This window comes from Suncus etruscus, chromosome 12 (genome assembly GCF_024139225.1).
Source record: "Suncus etruscus isolate mSunEtr1 chromosome 12, mSunEtr1.pri.cur, whole genome shotgun sequence".
NCBI classification, from domain to species: Eukaryota; Metazoa; Chordata; class Mammalia; order Eulipotyphla; family Soricidae; genus Suncus; species Suncus etruscus.
Window position 1 is genome coordinate 29898114 of NC_064859.1, and position 16570 is coordinate 29914683.

Here is a 16570-nt window from a genome sequence, read left to right on the forward strand (position 1 = left end):
AAGTTTAATTCCAGACCCTGCATGCCACCTTCCACCCAACTAAGCACCACTGATGATAGCCCCATTAGTAACATATCCACAGCTGGACCATAACAGGGCTTAAGGTGCTTGACTTGGTTTGATTCTAGCACCACTTATAGTACCCCTTGCCAGCATTGCCAGAAGTGATCCTTAAGGACAGACCCAAACTGATCACTACCAGTTGTGGTCCCAAACCAAAATAAATTACATTGTCAACTATTAAAAGAATATTTTGTAATCTTTATTCAAAAATATGAGATATTAAATAAATTCTATTCATGGTATTCATGATAAATAACCTTAAAATGACCCTTTCTACTTTACCTGGTATCAATGTCAGCTGCCTGTATTGTGTTAAAAAGCAATTCAGCAACACCTACTCCCTCTACATTGATCAAGTGAGGCTGGAATAAAGCTTCTGGGGCTTCGAATCTCTCTCCCCCAACTTTGATAATGCGGCCATCTGGGAGCTAGAAACCAAGAACAACCATGTTATTGGTCAGCAAAGACTGAAAAAACGTCTCAATGTTCTCTACTCCAACAGTACTCTTAGAAACATCTGTTCAAAGATCAAAATTATTTTCAAGATAGTTGTCCTAAAGTATTTGTTTTCATTTTTGCTTTTGTGTCACACCTGGCGGTGCTCAGAAGTTACTCCTGGTAGGCTCAGGGGACCAAATGGGATGTTGGGATTTGTCCTGTATTGGCTGCGTGCAAGGTAAAAGCCTTACCACTGTGCTATCGCTCTGGTCCCCTAAATTACATTTTTGAAAAGAGGACAAAGGGAAAAATGAAGTACATCTAGATAATGACTTCTCACACTATTCTGCTGTAAAATGGTGCCCTCCACTTCAGCATCAGGAACAGTCTTTAGAGACCCCAATGCTGAGTGTCCATTAGTGTATGCAGCAAAGCAAGAGCAGGCAGCACTCACCCACCAACCACTGAACTCAGATCACTGCTCATGTTGATGGTGCTGTCTCACTAGTTGACTAGGCATTTTACCATGTACCATGACAAATCAGATCTTTAAACACTTTATTACATCTGCTACTTATGTGAAATTATTTAATCCAAAAATTGTTTCATGATCAAAACAATTTAAGAAAACATTGATGCAGACTACTTTTTTATTAGGCAACTGCAACAGTCTTCCTTTGTGGGCACTATTAAATTTTACCTAATATAATTTTTTGTTTTAATTTTTTGGTTATGGCATTCAGGGGTTACACCTCACTCTGCGCTCAGAAGCTACTCCTGGCAGGCTTGGGGAACCATATGGTATGCCAGGGATTGAATGTGGGTTGGCTGCATGCAAGGCAAATGCCCTACCCACTGTGCTATTACTCCAGCCCTACCTGATATAATTTTAATTTAAGCAAGTAAAACTTAAAACAGGTCAAGTACTATTACAACTGTCTTCTGATCTTGTGCAGAAGACACAAATCACATGTTTTTTTTTTGTTGTTTTTTTTCGGGCCACACCCGTTTGCTGCTCAGGGGTTACTCCTGGCTAAGCATTCAGAAATTGTCCCTGGCTTGGGGGGACCATATGGGATGCCAGGGGATCAAACTGCGGTCCTTCCTTGGCTAGCACTCTCAAGGCAGACACCTTACCTCTAGTGCCACCTCGCCAGCCCCACATTTATTTTTAAATGAGAAATGTTAGGTAGCAATTTCCTTGCTTTAATGATCTCACAATTCACTGAAATTATGAGATTTAAAGACACTAAGATCTCTGATTTAGATCATTAAATATGTGGCATTTGACACGAGATAACATATATAGTTTTGCACTGACATTTATAGCATCATTAATAGTAATTATATTTAAATTATACTTTCCTATATAAGAAAAGGCCACAAAGCAAGTTTTTAAGCTACTCAGTTTGTTATATATACATAGTGCAAAGCAATCACATTTTCCAAAACTCCTTACTTATCTTTTTTTTTTGTTTTTGTTTTTTGTTTTTTGGGGCTACACCCATTTGATGCCCAGGGGTTACTCCTGGCTAAGCGCTCAGAAATTGCCCCTGGCTTGGGGGGACCATATGGGACGCTGGGGGATTGAACCGTGGTCCTTCCTTGGCTAACTCTTGCAATGGCAGACACCTTACCTCTAGCGCCACCTCACCGACCCCCTTTAATTATCTTTTTATAAATCATATTAAATTTCTAAATATTTGTTTTGGGGGGGGGATTAGGCCACATCTGTAGGTGCTTAGGGTTACTTCCGGCTGTGCTCAGAAATCAGTGCGGGCACGTTCGGGGGATCATATGGATGCTGGGGGTCGAATATGGGTCAGCCGCATATAAGGTAAGTGCCTTACCCACTGTGCTATCACTCTGGCTCACAAATACTTGTTTAAAGAAAATTAACATAAACACTAGATGATAATCACATAAAATCATCCAAAATACGTGGTAAAACTTTACATGACAGATTCTATTACAAGTAAAACCTCTTGAAACTTGCACTTCTGACTTGATGGTACAGCTTATCTCAATGATCTGTCTGGCTAGTGGGGGACAAGTTTTCTACCTGCCTTGTGAACTGTTAAAGACTATGTAGTTTTGGGCTTGGAATACAACTTAGTGGTTAAGCACTTCATTTTCATATGTGTGGCCCAGAGTTCAAACACAGTCACCACAAATAAAAACAAAAACAGCAATACACAATATGGCTTAAATTTCTTTTCCTTTCTTTTCTGGTTCCCAATTTGTTATACCAAATCTTATCTTACTCTTTATCTCTCCATTCACTTATTAGTTTGTCTTTGTAAGTTTTGTGTATATATTTTGTAAGCTACTCAAACTTTTTGATAAAAAGGGAAGAAATAAATAAAATACCTGTTAATTTATAATTACCTATGCTTTTGTTTCATACGATTGCCACAATAAGGCAGAACATTTTGGTCTAAATTTTGGTTTTGGGACACATTCAATGGTGCTCTCTGGCTACTTCTGGATTTGTGCTTAACAAGGTCACTTCTGGAGCTGCTCAGGAGACTCTAGGTACCAGGGATCAAACCAGAGACAGCTACACACAAGGCCAGCACCTTAGCCTTAGCCAGGGGTTTCTCCTGGCTATGCGCTCAGAAATCGTTCTGGGTCAGCCACGTGCAAGGCAAACGCCCTACTACTATGCTACTGCTCCGGCCCCTGCAACCTGTTTTTAATTTTTGTAAAATGCCAATAAAAATAACGATCTATACATGTTTAAAGATGTTACTTCAGATACTGGAGTCCATTATCACATCAATATCTAATTATGTCTAAAGCAGAAAACCAATTAATAATCCTTGACTTATTTAATATTATATGGTGGCTAAATAAAACACAGAATTTTTTTTTTGGGGGGGGGAGGGTTGGGCCACACATGGCAGCACGCAGGGGTTACTCCTGGCTTTGTGCTCAGAAATTACTCTTGGTAGGCTTGGAGGACCATATGGGCTGCCAGGGATTGAACCCGGGTCAGCTGCATACAAAACAAATATCCTGCTCATTGTGCTATCTATCGCTTCAGTCCCAAACCACAGTATCTTAATATACAAATATGTTAAAGATCACACATACTATAACAATTCAACACGAATAAATGAACTCCAAAAATATTTCCTAAGGAAACTAAGAATCATTGTACTTTAACATAAATTATACACTGGAAATACTTACTGTGTAAGATTCAACTAATACTGTGGTTTCTAAGGCCAGTTTCTGCTCTTGTTCAATATTATATCCCACATAACACAATTTTTCTTTAATCATGCGAACTGTTTCAAAATCAGCAGAATGATTGAAGGCGTATCCCCGCAATAAAAGCAGCTGATGTTAAAAAAATAAATAAAACAGCAGTAAGTTCACAATCATTACCCACTAAATACCTAAAAACCAAAATCTTTAGCTGTTCTTGAATATTTCAGAAATGAAAGTAATAGAATAGCTTATGAATAAATGTGTAAAAAGTAAAAAAAGCTTGAAAAAAGTTAGTTTTTTTTTAAAAAGTGGTGATTGAATGCTAATATCAAGGCAGTTTTGATAATCAAAAGTCTATTACTAAGTTTTCATCACAAAAATCAGGAAAAATATTGCTTATTGGTTGGTGAAACAGACTTACAAAACTTTGTAATATATATAAATATTGAATCATGCTAATATACTTAAAATTAATATATACATTTCTGAGCAGAGAGCCAGGAGTAACTCCTGAGTGCTGCAGGGTGTGGCCCCCCCCCCAAAAAAAGATATAAAATTGTATATATTAATTTTTGGTTTCTGGGTCACACTCGGCAGCGCTCAGGGGTTACTCCTGGCTCTAAGCTCAGAAATCGGCGCCGGCAGGCTTAGGGGACCATATGGGATGCCAGGATTAGAACCACCATCCTTCTGCATGCAAGGCAAACGCCTTGCCTCCATGCTATCTCTCTGGCCCCTGAACATTTTTTTTTTAATATTAACGGGGTCAGGAATGTAGTTTGGTATTAGAACACAAGCTTCCTATGTATGAAACCTGACATTTATCTCCAGCACCCAAACAAATGATACAAAAAAAATTTTTCTTTTAAATTTTTGTCAGTTTTGTGCTCTGTGCTTAGAAGACCATGAAGTGCTGAGACTAGAACTGGATACAGAGCAAGTGCTCAGTCCACTGGGTTCTCTCTTCGGTCCAACAAAAACCCAATTTCTATTTTCGTTTGCTTACCTTGATAAGATACCGGGTAATATCTCTCCCAGCAATATCCAGTCTCCTGGTAAGGTGAGGGAGAGAAAAGCCTTCATATACCGGGCAGATATGAGTGACACCATCTCCAGAGTCTACCACCACTCCGGTCAATAAACCTGTGGAGGAAACATGAAGGGATGAGTCAAAACCAACTCAGAAAGGGAGAAGCTAGCAAATTTCAAATACCAACATTTTTAACCAGTCTAGAACTCCAACAACTAGGAGGATGAAAAGTGTTTTCTTTACTATTTTCTTATTTGGTGGTTTTTCTACTATATCAACACTAGCATCAAGTACATGTCTCTTGTGAGAAACTTTGTAACCTAATCATGTGCTAGTCCAGAAGAGAAAGATTCTAAGAGGTAGAACAACAACAACAACAACAACAACAACAACAACAAATCAGAACCTGTTCTTGAAGCTCAAGACTATATGTCTTTCCAATATAAAATCTCCGGGGCCCGGAGAGATAGCACAGCGGCATTTGCCTTGCAAGCAGCCGATCCAGGACCAAAGGTGGTTGGTTCGAATCCCGGTGTCCCATATGGTCCCCTGTGCCTGCCAGGAGCTATTTCTGAGCAGACAGCCAGGAGTAACCCCTGAGCACTGCCGGGTGTGACCCAAAAACCAAAAAATAAAATAAATAAATAAAATAAAATCTCCAAAAATTTTATGGGGCCAGAGAGCAATTACAGCAGGTAAGGTCCCCGGGTTAGGTCCCCAGCATCCTATATGATCCCCCACGCACTGCCAGGAAGAATTCTTGACCATGAAAATAGGAGTAACCCTGAGCACCACCTGATGTGGCCAATTCCCCCCCCCAATCTCCTAAAATTTTCTGTACATCATAGTTACTTATGGGAATTAGTGTGAAAGGTAAATATCACAAAAATTGGTAATAAACTTAATAAAATAATCTAGTTATTATTTTTGCCATATTGTAGATTCAAAGCCATGTTGTTCTGGAACAGTATCTGCCAGTAAAAGATACCTAGAAACCTGAGTACAATTCATCTTGGCTAGTGAAAAGATCACTTCAATTATTTAACTGAAACCAGGAGCAATATGCCTTTATAGGAAAGAGCAGCAAAGGGGCTGTCTTACTTTTATTATATACTATTTAAAAGTAAAATGGCTGCAAGAGTTAGATATCCACTTTTAGATAGATATACCAGCTCTCCTAAATTCAGGAAAAGAAACTTCTGATTTATTTCCCTAGTAACAAAAAGGGAAAATAAATAAATAAAAATTAGTACCATCAGGAGCAACCTTGGGAGTGACCCCTGTGTACTGCGTCAAGAGCAGCTCCAAAGTACCACCTGGTGTGACCCCAAATCAAACAAACCAAACATTCCTTCCTTTCTCTTTATTAACATAGACATGCATGAACTCCATTATCTCATTTCAATATTTTTAGTTTCAAGTGTTTTGTTCTTAGTTGGCTCTCAACAAAAGACACCTAAACATCAAGAATTGAGATAAGCTTGGGGCTGGAGAGATAGCATGGAGGTAAGGCGTTTGCCTTTCATGCAGGAGGTCATTGGTTCGAATCCCAGTGTCCCATATGGTCCCCCGTGCCTGCCAGGAGCAATTTCTGAGCATGGAGCCAGGAGTAACCCCTGAGCACTGCTGGGTGTGACCCAGAAACCACACACACACACACACACACACACACACACACACACACACACACACACACACACACACACACACACACACACACACAAAGAATTGAGATAAGCTATCTTCTCATGAGACAGAAATAAACTTATAAATACTGATTAAAACCTGTGAAGGTCAATTTTACCCAAATACAGTTAAAACAAGGGCTGTGGAGGTGGCTTCATGGTATATAGCACATGTGTTTGTATGCAGAAGCCAGATGTTAGAGCCCTGGAACCAACCACAGGATCCCCCTACTCTAGCCTCCAATGCCAGGAGTGGCCCTGAAGCACTGCCAGGTAGAGCCAAAATGAGGGCAGGGATAGGGATTTCAAAGCAGTCTTTTCTGGACCAGAGCAAAAGGATAGCTGATAGACTTAGTTTGATCTATACAAATATCATCAAGCTCTAGAGTTATCGGAGCACCATCTAGAAAACATCCCAAATTCTCTTATGCCAATAAACTTCTAGGGTGAGGCCTTTTTGTAATCAGGTCAAGGAGTTTTTCTCCATTTTCCCATTTTTCTGGACCTATGCAAACAATGGCGATTCCCACTATCACACCTTTAATATATTTTTTTACTCTTATCCTTTAAGAAAAAAAAATACAACTTACTGAACTTAAAAACAAATAACTGTAGTAGAATGCCTGTCTCGAATACAGGCAGGGGATGGGAAGGGGGAGGGGGTAATGTTACACTGGTGAAGGGAGGTGTTCTGGTTATGACTGTAACCCAAATATGATCATGTTACTTAAATAAAAATATATTAAAAAAAAGAAAACATCCCAAATTCAACAACAACAACAACAACAAAAGTTTAAGTTTATGGAAAGAAAGAGTAAATAAACTTCTTTATTTTTAAAAATTGGAAACTTTCTTTTTGCCTTAAATTCTTATCTGCTAAAAAAAAGAGAAACAGGGGGCAGCTGAGGTGGTGCTAGAGGTAAGGTGTCTGCCTTGCAAGCGCCAGCCAAGGAAGGACTGTGGTTCGATCCCCCGACGTCCCATATGGTCCCCCCAAGCCAGGGGCAATTTCTGAGTGCTTAGCCAGGAGTAACCCCTGAGCATCAAATGGGTGTGGCCCCCCCCAAAAAAAAAAGAGAAACAGGGCCAGAGATATAGTATAGGCGTAAGACACTTAACTTGCACAAAGCCAACCCCAATTTGATCTCTCTCACATGGAGATATAAAGAAACACAGTAAGGGGATAATAAATGCCCAGAGCCAACAGAAATGAAGAACATAAAGATGCATGCCACTGGGAAAGGGTAGGGGAAGGAGAGCACGACTACCATGGTGGAAATTAGGGGTCACGGTAGAGGAGGAAGAAAGGGGTGCTGGAAGACAGTAAAATGTCACTTATACAACCATATCAGTAACACTAATGTAACCCACTGCACCTAAAGAAAAAAAAAAAAAGAGGTGCTTTCCAGAGGCAGAATAAGAGTGGGTAGTTGGAAAGAAAAGGGGAAATTGGTGGAGGAAAACAGGAAAATACCAGTGAAGGAATTGGTGTTGAAACATTGCATGCCTAACTCAATTAGAATAACATTATAAATCAGGGTGCCTCGATTAAAAAAAAAATAAATGGACATAGGGCCAGATAGTATAGGGGTAAAGCACCTGGTTTACATGCAGTCAACCAGTTTGATCCCCAGCACACCAAGAATGACCTCTGAGCACCAGAGTGTGTGACCCAAGCTCGCCTTTCCCCATGAAAAATAAATAAATGAAGTTAAAATGTAGGGGCTAGAGAGACAGTACAAAGAGTAAGGTTTTTGTCTTACATGCCCCAACTGGGCTTGATTTCTGGCATCCTATAGATTCCCAGTGAACAGCTCCGGAACAATTCCAGAATGCAGAGCCAGGAATAACCCTGAGCATTACCAGGTGTGACACATGCACATACAATGATAGATGGGCAAATTTTAAATGCATAACTTATTGGAAAATCAATTACACCAACATAAACTATACTTCATAAACATTTCCTGAATTTATTTTTCTAAGAATAATCTTGACCTACCTTGAGCATACAAAGTCAGAACTGCCTGGATGGCTACATACACACCAGAAAACTGGTAAGTTTCAAACATTACCTGAATACACAGAAGAAAAGAAAAAAAAACATTGGTATTGGAAGTTATATACAGTATACATGCTTTCTCTCTCAAAGAGATGCCAGTCAAAGCCTTTATTTCTTTTACCTATTCTTTTCTCTGTTAAAAGTCCTGCAAATTTTTGGATACACAATTGAGTCCCAAAATGTTTCATAAGTGGTATTAAGATTTGAGTGTTTAGTCAATGACTAATTATATTAAAATAAAACTTTATACACTTGATAGAAGTTCTTCTAATATTCCAGAAGGAAAATATTCTTTAATTAAAAAACAAACTATAGAAATGCTAAGTATTGATCCCTCTCCTTATTCCTTTTCCTTAACCTAAGCCAGTGGCTCTACTTTTAGTAGCTTACAAAGCAGTTGTAAAATAAGATGGTAATAAAATTAACAGTTAATTCCTAATTGTTGGCAAAAACAATGCTTAAGCTGCAGAGCCTGACTTCATGCCTGAACCTGGCTGCTGCTCCACCCTTAGCCACACACTGAACTACCTGTGAGATTTTCCTTGTGCCCTTCCTGGTTACAAATGTACTCAGGCACCATAATTAGTCCATACTTAGTGCTGGAAGACAGTAAACAGGAACATCCTCTGTAAAAAAAAAAGTAAACAAAAAGACCCCAGAGGTGGGACCAGGGAGATAGCACAAAGGTGTGAAAACCTCAGGGTTGACTCCAGAATCCCATGGATCTCTGAACACTGTCAGGAGCCATCTCTGAGCAATAAACCGAGAATAGTCCCCCACCTCCTCTTCCAACACTACCAGATGTGACTCCCCGCCTCCAAAAAAAAGTGCCAAGAGAATTTGTGTCCTTTAATACTCTAGGGATAGAACCCAGGGTCTCAGCCCCATAGTCCAACCTAAAAGAACTTGGAAGATTACTGTGATTGGTTGAGTTATGAGCAGGCAGGTGAATGGAACAAAATGGGAAGGCAATATTATATTAGAGCCTGATAATCCTTATACATTATAATAAGGAATAAGTAATTTAATTGACAATGCCACTAAGTTCAATTAGAAACTATACAAAATAAAAACAAAAACTACAACTATCTGAAACCACTGGCATTAAGAGAAATGCTGGTAGATTTTGAGAGGAAGGCAACTTGGAAGAGGAAGCAGTAGAGTATAGGCTTTCCCTTTTACAGTTAGTTGCCAGCCTGAAGGTAGGACACACTGGGCACAAAAGAAGCTAAATCTTCACCTAATAATTGAATTCTTCCTAGCTTCTTTTGCATAGCAAAAGGAAAAAGGAGAACGTTAAAGAAATAAGAGCAAATGAAAATTTAAGATTAGGAAATTCAGTTGTGGGCCCGGAGAGATAGCACAGCGGCGTTTGCCTTGCAAGCAGCCAATCCAGGACCAAAAGTGGTTGGTTCGAATCCCGGTGTCCCATATGGTCCCCCTTTCCTGCCAGGAGCTATTTCTGAGCAGACAGCCAGGAGTAACCCCTGAGCACCACCGGGTGTGACCCAAAAACCAAAAACCAAAAAAAAAAAAAAAGGAAATTCAGTTGTAAGTTGGGATGCAGGGATAAAGTTACAATAAATTTTGTATGCCTAAATATCTCACTGACCCCTGCACAGGGAAAATTCGGTACCATTTTCTTTTTTTTTTTTTTTAACTTTATTTATTTATTGATTGGTTGGTTTTTGGGACACAGTGGCACTCAGGTATTACTCCTGGCTCTGCCCTCAGAAGTCACTCCTGACAGGTTCAGAGAACCATATGGGATGTCAGGAATCAAGAAATCAAATCGGGTCTCTCCCAGGTTTGGCAAACACCAAACTGCTGTGCTATCTCTCTGTCCTTTCGTACCATTTTCAAATAGTCTAATCTAGACATCAAATAGCTAATCCAGAGAATTTGGGGGTGAAGAAAGAGAAGATCACTTAAGAAATAAGACAATTCTAGATGATATCAAAGTAGTGCCTTAACAATCACTGCCAAGTTAGCACTCACAAGCAATTAAGAGTATAAAATAAGGTAACTCTTAAGAGAGCTATGAGACCAATTCTTGTCTTTTTTGTTTTGTTTTGTTTTGTTTTTTGTTTTTGGGCCACACCCAGCAGTGCTCAGGGGTTACTCCTGGCTGTCTGCTCAGAAATAGCTCCTGGCAGGCACCACCTTTGGTCCTGGATCGGCTGCTTGCAAGGCAAACGCCACTGTGCTATCTCTCCGGGTCCCAATTCTTGTCTTTTTTAAAACAGATTAAAAATTATATTGTCTACCCAAACTGCTAATTAGAAGAAGCATCCAGACTAAATAACATCTCCCTAACATTTTATCTGAAAGAAATCTTATAGTCATTCTGAAATCTTGTTGCTTTCCTAAACATGTATCCAGATACCTTTAGATTCAAAATAAAATTATTTATACACTGTGATAATGTATTGTTGTTAAAAAGTAATAGTAGTTACAAATGATTACCTGTTTATCACAAAATATAAGTAAATAGCTGTAAATCATTTTAAAAAAATAAAGTGCAACTTAAATTAATGTAATAAAATACCATCTTCTGTTATAGGGGTAACAGAAAAGGACATTAAAATATGAAGTATAAAAAGTCATATAGGTTTCTGAAACTAAAATCCTGAACTAGAATTCTTTTTTTTTTTTTTTTTTTTGGTGTTTTTGGGCCACACCCGGTAACGCTCAGGGGTTACTCCTGGCTATGTGCTCAGAAGTTGCTCCTGGCTTGGGGGACCATATGGGACACCGGGGGATCGAACCGCGGTCCGTCCAAGGCTAGCGCAGGCAAGGCAGGCACCTTACCTTTAGCGCCACCGCCCGGCCCCCTGAACTAGAATTCTTATAGAGCTGGGTAATTAGCTCCAGACAGAAAACTGGAGCAAAACTTTGTTTCTTTTTCTTTTTTTTTTGTTTTTGTTTTTGTTTTTGGGTCACACCCGGCAGCGCTCAGGGGTTACTCCTAGCTCTATGCTCAGAAATCACTCCTGGCAGGCTCAGTGGACCATATGGGAGGCCGGAATTCAAAACCGGAATTCAAACCACTGATCTTCTGCGTGCAAGGCAAACGCCTTACCTACATGCTATCTTTCTGGCCCAAAAGCTTTGTCTCTAAGGCAGGTCGAAATTCAATCCCCTGACCACCACTAGAGGCAGCCCTTGAGCACTGCCAAGCCTGGCCCAGTCTCTAATAAAAGCCTCAGACACTCTAGAAAATCTAAAAACTCTAAAAACCTCTAGAAACTGAGTTTCAATGTAGATTTTAAACAAGCTCCTCCCAAAGTTTCCATCAATATTTATCCATAATATTAAAAAAAATTTACACAAAGTAGTAAAAGACAAGCAGAACATTCAAAATAGTTTCTCTACCTTGTATATAAATGTAAAAAATAGCCTTGACAGTTAAACTCGGCAGTTTCCACACGTATTTGGCTGACTGCCAGGGTAAGAGCAATGGTAGGGTTCTTGTCTTGCACACAGTCAACCGGGTTTCTAATATAGACAACCACAATAGTCCCCTTAAGGCCTGCCAGGAGTGATCCCTGAGTGCAGTCAGGAGTAAGCCCTAAGGACCACTGAGTGTGGCCCCAAACAAAAGAAATAAAATACTGAGACTGACCACCCAGGGAAATCTACCTTCTTTGAGTCTACCATAGCCCCCTGGACCATTTCAGCACTCCAAACCGGAGGTCAGTATCACCTACTTTGGGAAACATTATTAACTATGTGAATTTCTGTTGTGTGTAACTGTTTATCTTTAGGCCTTTTAAATCTTTTAGTAGCACTTCCTCTCTCCCTGGTCCTTGCCTTCTCAGTACTGTCCTCCTTGTGAACATTATTCTTTATGTAGTATTCCTCTGACCTCATTTATTGTTGCTCTCCTTTCATTGGATTCCTTTACAACTAATAATGCCAATCATATTCCCATCATAAGAACTTGACATTAGCTATTAGCTTTTCCTTTGCCTGGATGTTCACCATCTCTTTTTTTTTTTTTTTTTTTGGTTTTTGGGCCACACCCTGTGACGCTCAGGGGTTACTCCTGGCTATGCGCTCAGAAGTTGCTCCTGGCTTCTTGGGGGACCATATGGGACGCCGGGGGATCGAACCGTGGTCCGTCCTAGGCTAGAGCAGGCAAGGCAGGCACCTTACCTCCAGCGCCACCGCCCGGCCCCTCACCATCTCTTATAGACTCTGGCTAACTCCTTTACAATCTTTGTTTAAATATCACCTTCTACAGACATCACACCCTATGTAAAACATACAACCTTCTCCATTCCCCACATCCCTTAACCTCCACTTTCCCCACTTTTAGCACCTACTATATTCCAAAAACCATTCCAATTAACTCATGGGAGAAGAGGGAGAGTAGAGGAAGTGGGGAGGAGCAGCTATATATCCCAACTAGATGCAGATTTTTCTTTACCAGTAAGTCCTACTCAAAATAAAAAAAAACTAAATATAATTAGAGGATTATAAATAGGAAGGGGGTGTGCATGGCATTTTCTTCTCTTTATCTTAATATCAATGATTAGTAGAAAATGCTGCTTTCACATTGTATTACAGAAATACAAGTAATTATATTCAATGTAGAAACTTACCTCTACAATCTTCTCTCTGTTTTTGGTTGGGTTCATAGGAGGTTCTGTGAGTAATATTTTACAATTTCTGGTATCTATGTTAAGTTTTTCTGGTCCAAATGTATAGTCCCACAGGTGTTTCATGTCATCCCAATTTCGTACTATACCATTTTCCATAGGGTAGTTAACTTCTAACATTGAGCGTAATTCACTTGCCTCATCACCAACCATAAGATCCTAAAAAATTATAATATTAAAGCTTTAGACTTTTTTTATATAAAAATAACTCCATAAAATTATGTTTATAATATTCTCAAGTCTTATAATAACTAATTTTAATCTTTCTAGCACTTCTGATAAATTTCTTTATTCCATTAAATGTAAACCATAAATCTTCGCTTTCAAGAACAAAGTTTATTTGTGATAATAAATAACAATGTTTACACACAATGTGGTTTAAGTCAACAAACTGACCTTACCTTTATTAAATGTTTCCGAAAGAAAAGCGTATTAGTACAGATAAACCCTACATTTTCTTATTTTAATGGGTTTTGTATGATTTTTTTTTTCCATCTATTTCTTTTGCTTAAATATTTGCTTAAAAAATATGGTCTGTTAGGTGAAACAGCATGGCAGGGAAAGGGAGGAAATGTGTAGAAAAATGCTTGATACATGCAGCATATTTCTATGTACTAAATGTCAAAATAAGTATAAAGATTAGAGGCATAATAAAAGAAGCAAAAATCGAAATGATTAATCTTTATGCTATAAATATTTATTATTTATAATAATATATTATATAAATATAATAATGCCACCCCTTGGTAAATTTCACAAACTTCTATGTACATATGCCCACACTAAAACTGAAGTAAAAAATTTTTTATATGCCTTACCACTGATGAATAAGAATTTGAATTACTAAAACATGTGATACAAGAAAATACCTTTTAGAAAATTATTCCACGAATAACCTTTCTCATCTTAAAGTATATTACTGGAAAGTTATGCCATCACACACAAAACAGAATACTCACAGGTCTTGTTTCCAATGAAAGAACACTTAACATGAGCCACATTTGAAAAGTCAGATATTTTTTAATGTAAAATAAGGTTACCGATGTCCTAGAATTTAAATTTATTCTAGGAATCAACTACTCAAGATATTAAATAACCTTATTTTCCGTATGCACTAAGGAGTTCAATTTTTCTTTTTAAGTACCAGAAATACCTACAATTTGCTATAATCCCTTAAATGTAAGATACAGGCCTGGTACAGCTCAGTGGTGGGCCTGCCATGCACTGTGGGATTGAAGGTCTGATCCCAGGCACCATCCAACACACTGAATTTGATCCCAGCAGCATCACATTTTGAAATCCCTGGTGCCACAAATCTGCAATCTAGTTCTGACACACTGCAATCAAGAGTATACAAGCACCACAATTAAGGTATGTGGTCTGGTTATTGCAGTAACAAAGGAAATAGAAAACCATTAAAAATAAATATGGAGAAATGAAAAAGAAAAAATACCAATATTTAAAAAGTTTTAAATATATAAATACATATTTTCTTGTTTGTGATGCCAGGGATTAAACTCAGGGCTTTATACATGAAAGTAGTGCTCAACCACTGAGGCACATGAGCAACCAAATCTTCACATTAAAACTTTCTTTTTTTTTTTTTTCTTTTTTTTTTTGTGGTTTTTGGGTCACACCCGGCAGTGCTCAGAGATTATTCCTGGCTCCAGGCTCAGAAATTGTTCCTGGCAGGCACGGGGGGGCCATATGGGATGCCGGGATTCGAACCGATGACCTCCTGCATGAAAGGCAAACGCCTTACCTCCATGCTATCTCTCCGGCCCCACATTAAAACTTTCAATAAAAACAGGTCAGAGGTAAAACTAGGGTGATGACTCTATTTTAAAAATAAAACAACAACAACAAGTTTCTGGAAAATCCACTGAAAGCAACAACAAAAAAGAAAAATAAGGTTAAAGGAGATGCTAGAAACATTCACTAAAACATCTCTGTACAACTAATTTCTTACAAAGTCACTTTACGATACTTAATACTCACATTTCTAAAATACTGTTTAGAGTCTTCTAACAGGAAAATGCAAAACAAAAGTCTTTATCTGTGAACTCTGGTTCAAGATACATATTCTGAGTTAATTAGGGAGCAGTATCCTGATGATACTTTAAATATATAATGAATAGTTATATGATAAATCAGTATAATAAATATTATGGCCAGAATCTAGGTAGTAGATACATGGTTTCACTAACATTTTCACAACCATGCTTAACAAGATGTTAAAGAAGAAAGAGTTATGATTACTCAAAGGTACAGTGTGCATGCTCTGCCTCAGCAGGCCCATATTTGAGCCTCAGCACCAGAGGGTCCACATCCCCCACCTCCCCCTCCAAGAACCTAACTAGGAATAGCTCCTGAGAACTTAAGGTATAGTCCCCAAACAAAAACAAAATGTTTGGGAGAAAATTTCTACCAGTAAGTTCATTTATTACTATTTACTTTGGGCTGTTAACAAATACATTTTCATGTGCAATTTTGTTACCTCAGAATATATTCCTTTTTATTAAACAGGTATTAGTTCAATTAGTTCAATGACAACCACATTTTAACAGATTTAAAGCATTGTCTGGTTTCAATTTTGTGGGTGTTTTTTTTTTTTTGGTTTTTGGGTCACACCCGGCAGCGCTCAGGGGTTGGTTACTCATAGCTCTACGCTCAGAAATCACTCCTGGCAGGCTCGGGGGACCATATGGGATGCCGGGATTCCAACCACCGTCCTTCTGCATTCAAGGCAAACGCCTTACCTCCATGTTATCTCTCCGGCCCCATCAAATGTTTATTTTTTTATTCCATGCACACATACATCTGACCCAATGCCAACTCAAAATAAAAGCCACATACTGCTAGGACATACACACTATTAAGGATTAACTGAAAGAAACATCTGGCATTATATATCCTACCAATTCCCTAAACAAAGAGAAGGAATAGAAGGAAATTAGCTTCTTAGAGTAGTGTAAATTTCATAAATAACCTAAGCTACTTAATTAAAAAAGTATCAATATCATTTAAAGATCCAAAAAACATAGCATCTTCCATAGAACATTTAAATTTTCCAAAAGTGAAACACTATAAATACATTTTGTAGCTTGTCTTTGTATCTCAGAATCATGTTATAAGTGATCATATGAGACCTTAGATTTTTTTTTTTCACCTACCTCATGTCTGGACCTTAAGCCTAAAATATAACCCATTAGCTTGAAAATAAAGTTTCCATATCAGGAGCTGGAGAGATAGCACCTTGGTAGGGCGTTTGCTTTGCACAGGGCTGACCAGAGCCTGCTAGGAATGATTTCTGAGCGCAGAGTCAGGAATAACCTCTGAGCGACACTGCCAGGTGTGGCTCCCCCGAAACCAAAATAAATAAAAGAACTATAAAATAAAAAAAGGGAAGATT

The 16570-nt window shown here is 38.6% G+C and overlaps 1 protein-coding gene across 2 annotated transcripts in view; it reads right to left on the bottom strand.

The window, feature by feature from the left end:
• Positions 1 to 16570, bottom strand: part of ACTR2 (actin related protein 2) — a 47825-nt gene that overhangs the window by 10762 nt on the left and 20493 nt on the right. For both annotated transcript variants that reach the window (XM_049784744.1, XM_049784745.1), the window contains exons 3-7: positions 13102 to 13317; positions 8435 to 8507; positions 4724 to 4860; positions 3697 to 3846; positions 346 to 491 (exon numbers count right to left, since the gene is read on the bottom strand). In XM_049784744.1, coding sequence (XP_049640701.1) covers positions 346 to 491; positions 3697 to 3846; positions 4724 to 4860; positions 8435 to 8507; positions 13102 to 13317 — 722 coding nt within the window. The remainder of the gene's footprint in view (positions 1 to 345; positions 492 to 3696; positions 3847 to 4723; positions 4861 to 8434; positions 8508 to 13101; positions 13318 to 16570) is intronic.